This window comes from Tubulanus polymorphus, chromosome 1 (genome assembly GCF_964204645.1).
Source record: "Tubulanus polymorphus chromosome 1, tnTubPoly1.2, whole genome shotgun sequence".
NCBI classification, from domain to species: Eukaryota; Metazoa; Nemertea; class Palaeonemertea; order Tubulaniformes; family Tubulanidae; genus Tubulanus; species Tubulanus polymorphus.
This window is the reverse complement of record NC_134025.1, coordinates 26,379,786-26,388,264: the sequence shown is the minus strand read 5'-3', so window position 1 is coordinate 26,388,264 and position 8,479 is coordinate 26,379,786. Positions and strand designations below refer to the sequence as shown.

The 8,479-nt window shown below is 38.6% G+C and overlaps 1 protein-coding gene across 3 annotated transcripts; it reads left to right on the top strand.

Moving 5' to 3' along the window:
• The first annotated feature begins 2,976 nt into the window (after positions 1-2,976).
• Positions 2,977-7,472, top strand: LOC141907041 (uncharacterized). Of its 3 annotated transcripts, none has more exons than XM_074796607.1 (2): positions 2,977-3,163; positions 3,732-7,472. In XM_074796607.1, the coding sequence occupies exon 2, from the start codon at positions 3,789-3,791 to the stop codon at positions 4,911-4,913; it is 1,125 nt and encodes a 374-aa protein (XP_074652708.1). In that variant the 5' UTR covers positions 2,977-3,163; positions 3,732-3,788; the 3' UTR covers positions 4,914-7,472. The 3 variants fall into 3 exon arrangements, with proteins under 3 accessions (XP_074652708.1, XP_074652695.1, XP_074652702.1); XM_074796594.1 differs by having other exon boundaries at positions 2,977-3,167; XM_074796601.1 differs by lacking the exon at positions 2,977-3,163 and adding an exon at positions 3,427-3,655.
• The last annotated feature ends 1,007 nt before the right edge of the window (positions 7,473-8,479 follow it).

Below are 8,479 nucleotides of genomic sequence, written 5' to 3'. Positions count from 1 at the left end.
TTTAAATGACATGAGTTATCGATGGCCTAGGGGCTTGGAATATAGCAACACACGAATATGTTTGTTGAAAATACGGTATTTATTTTTCACAACGTCTTGTTTGAGATTCCTTATATAACGAGTTGAAATCGATGTTCGAGACGGCGAGGTATTCTAGGCATGACGACGAGCAATATTTTGTTCCGGACGCGCCGATAACGATTCGGCTGCCTCATTTCGTCATAAAACGTATTGAAATTTCAATTCTAAAGACGGTTCGCATTCTTGTTGGATGCACCTGCGGGCGAGGTGAAAGAGATGAAATCAGATGATGATGATGAGACCGGGTGATGAGAGGAGAGGCTGAAATTGAAAAAAGCGATCGGTGAACTCGACGGTGTTAACTCGGTCTAGACGCAGTCTACTTTTATCACAATTTTTGATTACGTGATTATCAACAGTACCGCCTGTGAAAACACTATATAGAATCAGTAAATAAATCGAGGCATATTATCAAATATATCCGGTTCAGCTTTACGGTTCTCCGTTCTCCAGCAGCCCTTGGTAGAAACATCGGTCAAAAGCGAGGAATTAATCACGACTCACGTAAAAAAAAGTTCGAGGAGAAAAAGTTTCCATGAACGTCATTTCCATTTATTAGGTTTTTAGAATCGGCTTGAAAACATGTTAAGTCAATAGAGCTTGAAAGAGTCAAATTAAGAGAAAACTTGAAGGTCGGGTGCAAGGTCCGAAACTGTCAAAGTGCAGATAAAATGAACCCTTTTCGAAAACAATTAAAACAATTATGAATATCTAATATCTATAAAATGAAAACGAATAATCAAATAAATTTGTAACAAACATTTGAGTTCTATGCGTATCGATTTCATATCGGCACGGCGACAACTTTCTATCAACGGGTGTGATTGAAATCTGGAATTTCAATTCTCGAAATATCACGTTTCTACCAGTATACGAATGTTACAGTAGTTTCGGATGAAAAGGAGATATTTTAGAATCGATTAAACCGAAATGCAACCGTGCTATCACGTCAAACTTCACCAAGATAGGCTCAGGTCCTCTTAGCGTTATATACTTGGGACTGATTGTATTTTGTGGTTGGGTCACCATTGTATTTTTATAAGCCATTGCGCAATATGGGTTGATTGGCACGAGCCATAATGAATCCCCGTGTAATGTTACGTAAATTAAATGGATGCCATAATCATTTTCTAGATACCGATCGTAAATCTTTATCCCTCTCTACACGCGACTGGGATGCAGTCAATACTCTGCCTAGGAGCAGGAGATCGCCAAGATTCCTCTCACTATTATATAACGCACTATGCCCCGCAGTTCGAAAATAAATGATTATCGACGTATTTTGTTAAAACAACCGCACCCGTACGATATTTTGGATAACACACGAGTTGCCAGCGGTGTGAGAAAAAATATTCGAGTCACGCGTACATATGCATCAGTGCTGGGTTGTTTTCATGGCGGAATTACGTGCATATTTACGTGATGTGTATGACAAAGAACTTGTCAAATACCTAGTATATGACCTAACCTCTACATAACACCGCGAAATGCACATAAAATATGCATGCGAACTATTGACAGTTTGGGTCACCAACGTTGAAAAAAGTCACACTGTATTTAGCGGGCGTGCTTGAACGGTACAATAATCAATACAATACCTGTCGCTGTTATTAATGAGTTTTGAGCATATATCTTTTTAAATTTGATCTCTAAGAAATATCGTATTTTATGACCCTGCTGTGAATAGAAATAATTCTTTTTGAAAAAAATGCAATGGACATTGTGTGAGGATTTCTTTCAGAAACTTGAATATATATATACATATAAACACATTGACCCAATAGCGAACTGATTGAATGAGAAAAAGGTTAAGCAAGTCGTTTCATGATTACAAGAAATTCCAAAATGGTCTCGTAAGATGAAATCGGAGCGTTCCGTATAAGATCACATTATAACTAGTCAATAGGTTTTTGTGCGCAGTACAGCTGCTGGGCATTGGGCGTATAGGAACATCGGGATGGGCCAACCATTTCGTGCGTGAGAACAATGATTTCCGGGAGTAGTTCATGCAAAAAGCCTGACCACTATGATGTCAATTGTGTTTGCCTGCAGAGTGTTATTTTTCAATGATTGTATTACAGCTATTTTTACGCACACACTGAGCGATTATGAAAACACGGCTGACCCGGGGTGACTGGCGGTATTAATCGCGAAAAATATTTTCGGTAATCAAACGCAAGAGTACAGCAAGTACACGCAACCTCTCGGCCCACCAGGCCATGCTGTAAGATTAATATCTCGCAGTTTATTCTGTGCCAAAGATTTGCAGACAATTCGCGCCTTGTCCGATTACCGGATACCTCGAATCTCGCGCAAACCAGCGGCCGCCCTTCGTGATGTTTTTCATTACTCGCTTTTAATGATTCATACGTAATTCTTACAACAGTGGCCACAATACTGAAAAGTTAAACCAATTTATATCTTATTTGAACCAATCTGAGTAGAAAACTAACATTTGTATATCTAGGCTACCCCATTCATCCAAACTCTGATAGCGAACTATCACATTTGTTTGCGTTTGATGTAAGAACGGCATGTAACCCGACCTCTTTTAGATAGTGCGCGAGTTCATCGATTTCGAAAGGCTAAACAGCGGTCACCCTAATGTGTAACTCAGTAGAAAATCATCCTGCAGTAGCTGCGGAACTTGCGCAATCACGCATTACGCAAAGCTCGGTTAATATATGCCTTCAAACACATGTGAAAAATTGTTGAAACGAGGCTCTCACCCTTGGCCTGTTCTGCGTACTTACGTAACATCAGTGGAAACCATAACTTACTTATGGACCAATCAAAGCCTTTGATAGAGGAGTCGCGCGCGCGTAAGTGTATGACGCTCGCTGATTGGACGCGCAGCTATTTTGTAGCACTATTGGTTAGCTAATGTACGGATTACGTGAGTAGGGAGTTTACTTGCACAGAAACAGTTTATAGCGTCATCCGAGGTCATGGGTTCATTTAAGGTTCCAACTCAGTCGCCGTGAGACCGGACGATGAAAAAATCAGCGGAAAATTTTTTATCGAGGAGTTAAAGGTGTTCGTAGCGCGAAAACTTCAGTTATATCATCGTAAATCGCCAAGTGTAGGTAAGTCAGTCATCCAGTACATTTTTCATTACTCCATTCATAACATTCCCGAGCATTTTTTTTCTCAGCTCATTGTCATAATACTACGAATTGAACGTAGCAAAAACATGGCGTCGGCTTCCTGGATCCGGTGCAAAAATTGTATCGTCAACAAGTTGAATTATTGCCGATCTACCGATAACAAGTGTTCGCACATGTTGACGATTTGATTAATAGTATTCGATTCGCAAAAATGAAATATTAATGTGAATTTAGTCAACCTCTTTCAAACTAGGGGAACCAATTTCCAACCAGTCTGTTAGGATTATGGTTTGAGCTAGGATAAATAAACACTTGGAGCATGATATTTCCTGGAAACATTTTTTACTCATAGAATGAGTGTAATTTCTAGCGCGGTAAACGTGGACTGCTCGGATATTACTAGGTCTCGGAAAGAAAGAATAGATACACAATAGTGCCAAATACCACGAAAATTATTAATCTAGAAGGTGATAGGTAGTTCCGACAGGTGTTTCGTATGTTACTGAGCAGGTTAGTTATACGTTGTAATTTCATTTTTTGCAGAAACGGCTTACACATAATTGTACTGGATGTCAAAATTCATCATAAGTCAGAGACAGGATGGCGCAGAGCGAAGGTGACATGAAAATAAAAAGTCCAATTCCTAGTCCAGGCATGTGTTACGATCAGAACTCTCATAATGGCTACGATAGCGGACGAAGTGAGGCCGGTGACAATCAAGAAGCTCCCTTGGATTTTTCGATAAATAAACCGAAGAAATATGATGGCTTAGCCGTCGATTCCGATTCATCGTCGCCGATGAATTTTTCAACCCGTACAACAGAATCGTACGCAATATCAAATGGCTCAATATCAGACGGAGAGAGAACTACCGATTCCAAAAGTCCCCAAGAGTCGCCAATGCAAAAGATTGGTGAACCCAAAACCGGATTACCTGGATTAGTGCCTGGCATGCAGTTGCCTGGTGTCATTGGTGGCTTTCCTCACGGAGCAGGTATGCTTCAGGTCGCCAATGCTTTGGGGACATTTCAAGGAATACCTCCTTTGATCGATCCGAGAAAACATCCGAATGAAATATACACTGTGAATAAAACAACCCGTCCATTTAAAGCGTATCCCAAAGATCCTCTCTCTCTCCCTTTGGGATATTATGGCATTCCAGGACTGACTCCATTTTCTGTTGACAGCAATACGAATGTTACTGCCCAACAGTTGGCAATGACATCCGAGGAACTATTTGAACAGTACAGGCAACAAGTTTTACGATCTCAAGACGGTTCGCGAAAGATACGTTCTATCAGAAACTCTACTACTGCTGTTGTGAATAATACAAACACTACTACCTCACAGTCACCGAATACCTCAATCAATTCTAATAACTCAGCACAACCTGTGTCAGTAGCAACCTCGACCGTGCCGTCGTCGAATTCTCCAACTACCTCCAGTTCTCCGAACCTAGACAATTCTTCCCCTGGGATTATGTCCTCGTCGTCCCGAAAACGTGGTCGCATTTTGCCTGATGACCAAAAAGACGAAGCGTACTGGGAACGCCGCCGAAAGAACAACGAAGCAGCGAAACGATCCAGAGACTCGAGACGGGCGAAAGAAGACGAAATTGCGATACGGGCAGCATTTTTAGAGCAAGAAAATCTCAAGCTTCGGGTAGAAGTGGCGGCCTTGAAGAATGAAACAACAAAACTAAAGTGTATGTTGTATAACAGTTAGATGTGCAGCTTTTGAATGATTCTTTCTGAAAGGGTAAACCATTTTATAGAAAAACTAGTGCTAATATTTGTGCCATATTTTGCCTGTAATTTTTGATATTTCACAATCAAAAAATGAAACATGATCTTTGTTACGGGCAAACCTGTATCCAAAGCGTATACCTATTACATAGCTAATCCCCCTAAGGATAATCAATTAATGCATTGAGGTATTAAGAGGCCAATCCTAACATTAAATCTCAATACGTCAGTGATGATTTTTTTATCATATGGTAGTTGAAGAAATGCGATTATCATGTATGACGCAACGTCTCACAATCAAATTATTCTAAAAATGGCGTCGACATTTGCGAACGTGACGTTATGTAAGAGAGCGGTTAACGGGGTGGCCTTGAAAACATGATAATAAGCTTGAAGTGTTATTTTCATTAGTTTTTCAAATCACGCACTGCGCTACAATGGTTTGAAATATAATCAATTCACATTGTGTATAAATGCTATTGCTTAATATCGATTACGGAAATTTGCATGTTACCAGTATCTGGTGCAGATGCTCTGAATAAAATATGCACGAGGATATCGCACCGTACGCAAAAAAAACTGATAACGGTTGAGGTAATATACACATTGACACATTTACCGGACACGGAGATAAAAACGCAGTACAAATATTGAAAAACTTTACCACTGTTTTCATATGATATCGTCACACTCTCACTGCGCAAATGATATATGAATATTTTTACAGTGCTATTGATGAATTTAATTGATTCACTTTCTCTATTTCTTCTCCAAATTTTAGCTTTTTCTTTGATAAACATGATTGACATTTCTATGTCGAACGACCGACATTTAAGCCAACCAATTCATCGTGGAAATCGTGGTCAAGCATGTTTGGATACGTCATGACCTTTTCCAGTACTCGCGACCATTCTCCAATGTTTTTCATTCTACCATATTTTTGGTTAAAACTAAGTAAAAAGTCACAATTTAAAAGCCTGCGGTTATCGACCGCATTGAACTTCCTCGATCGAACATTTTCCCTGAGTTCACGCGGTCAATGAGGGAATGATAATTATGCAACTATATCAACTGATTTACGGCACGTATTTAGATCAATATGCATATGTAATGAGTGGCAGTAATTATGTTTTAAAAATGACTCACTAAAGCTTGTTTTCTCCTATTGCTTTATCAGAGATACTATGTGGAAAAAGTCCAGTGCGAATATTCCCTAGCAGTTTTTTTGAAAATGGAATTTCATTTCCTGATATATTCTGAGGTCGAAGGTTCGAAGTAATTGTTACCATGTAAAGCTTCCGCTATCAAATTCATCTACGTGGGTCTATTCACGTGAAGTGGGAAGTTTTTAAAGTGATCTGCGGTTTTGGGTCTATTTCCGATACGTGGTCGGGTAGAAAAGTTTGTAAGTGCTTTTTAGCATTATGTAAGTAAACCCCCGGGACGTAAGATGATACATTGATATATTCTAATAGCGGGGTCGAATAGAGTTTATCCAAATCTTAAATATGTACTGCCTGCTGTTTTTTGCCACGTTTGCATCATTATACATTCGATCTCAACTGACCAGTTGAAGAACGTCTATTGAACTCAATTGCGAGAGTCGTGCGTACTTTTATTTTCGAGCTCTATGCATAAAAAAGTACATCTATTTAAGTTAGTCGAGTCAAGTGCATAATTCGGCAGTAGACAATAAAAGATGGGTGCGGCCGCGCACTTTTTACATTTTACAACCATTCCATCAGATAGATGGACATTTTCATTCACATTTAACGTGATGCCCAACCTAGAAAAAATCTAATCTTCACTTGTGATGCCGGCTGAATCTATAAACACTAATCTATCAATAAGTGCATATGAATATTCCCAATGACAAAAGAGATATATTTATTCAATACACATTACTCATTTAACGATTGCACAGACTATATGCATTAGGTGGAAGTGTAGTACATGTAGTATTCAAAGTCTTTGGCCAAGTTGGTTGGTTTTCCAAAGTTCCATTTGAACGACTGTCTCTGTGATATTTCGCTGAACTTTCTATGGCGCAATCGTTTTATAACCATTATACAAAACAACAGGACGATAAAAATAACGCTTAGGGGTGACATGCAGGCCACCGAACACAATACATGGTCATTTTAGCATATGACGGGACGGGTTCTACCCATCCATGATTTCCATAGAATTATGTCTGATCTTAACTAGTTAGGTATAGATTGGTTGTGTCAGTTTTTGCAACACGTTATTGTCCGTACCAAGCTTCAATTCTGCTCTCGGTGATATACGTACAAAATACAATTACGCAATGACTATCGATTTCTGCAGATAAAAGATTTTTCCACGCAGCCAGCATCACCACGATATGGATGATGGCCATATCGGCTGCAGTACAGCTGTATATTCTAAACCCAGTAACTGTACAGAATACGATCTCTATTTGTACAGCAAGCGACACTAAAAATTGTCATCAAATTTGAATTATTTTTTGTGAACACACTTTATACATGTATATTTATATGTATATCCTTTTTTTATTTCAATAATTTAGCCTTCCAAGACTCAATAGATTGTATGTTTGAAATTTCAATTTTGTGATAGGATTAGATTTTCTCTTTATGAGCGATATCGCTATTGTGGTTTTTCATGTTTTTTTTTCTCCGAAAACCGGATATTTGTGGATGTCACATTGCGTAAGGAATTATTGTCGATCGCATAGTGGAAAAAAACGTATTTTTCGTACTGCCAACCGTCACGTAGATAAAACCTGTCCTAAGTTCGGATTTTGTTTGATGTATTTATGTATACATGAATTTATACAGCATTCGCGATGTGACCGGTTTGAAAATTCTTCGAAAATTCGAAAGGTGAATGCCATTATGATTGAAAACAGGTTTTATTGAACTATACGACCTGATGATACACGATTACTTCACGCGTTCTTATACATTATATATGATTATTCAATTTTCCGAGAAGTGTGATCTAGTGCTAGGCCGAATTCGTCCTATAAAGACGTGTTTGAACAGCCCTAAAAAACTATCGCGTGCGTGTACATCAGGCCACTGCCATGACGTGTCAATGCCGGTTTGCCTTTGAAGAGACGGAAGCAATTTACCCATTTGAAATTTCAAAATTTCATTTTTAAATTAGATTGACACTTTGAAAACCATTAAATCCTTTTTATCTCTATTTTCTCCCATTATTATTTGGTTATCGCGTTCAGTAATTGTTACATCGGTGTACATGAAACATATTCGACCATTTGATGCCTATTCTATTTAACTTTTTAGAATTGCGGTTAAAAATAAACGCCCCCTTAAAGATCATCATACACACATAGAAAATCAGTCAACTTAATGGATATTGGAAATAAAACTCCGGAAATTATATCGATGATGTTTCCGGTAAGAATAGGAATTACGGAGGCTGTTACTCCGAAAAAAATATACTGTCAAATTGAAATAGAATACATCTTATATGCATATATAGGTATACAATCTAGGTGGCAGCACTTGGCGGTCTTAAGTTTACTAAATATCGGTT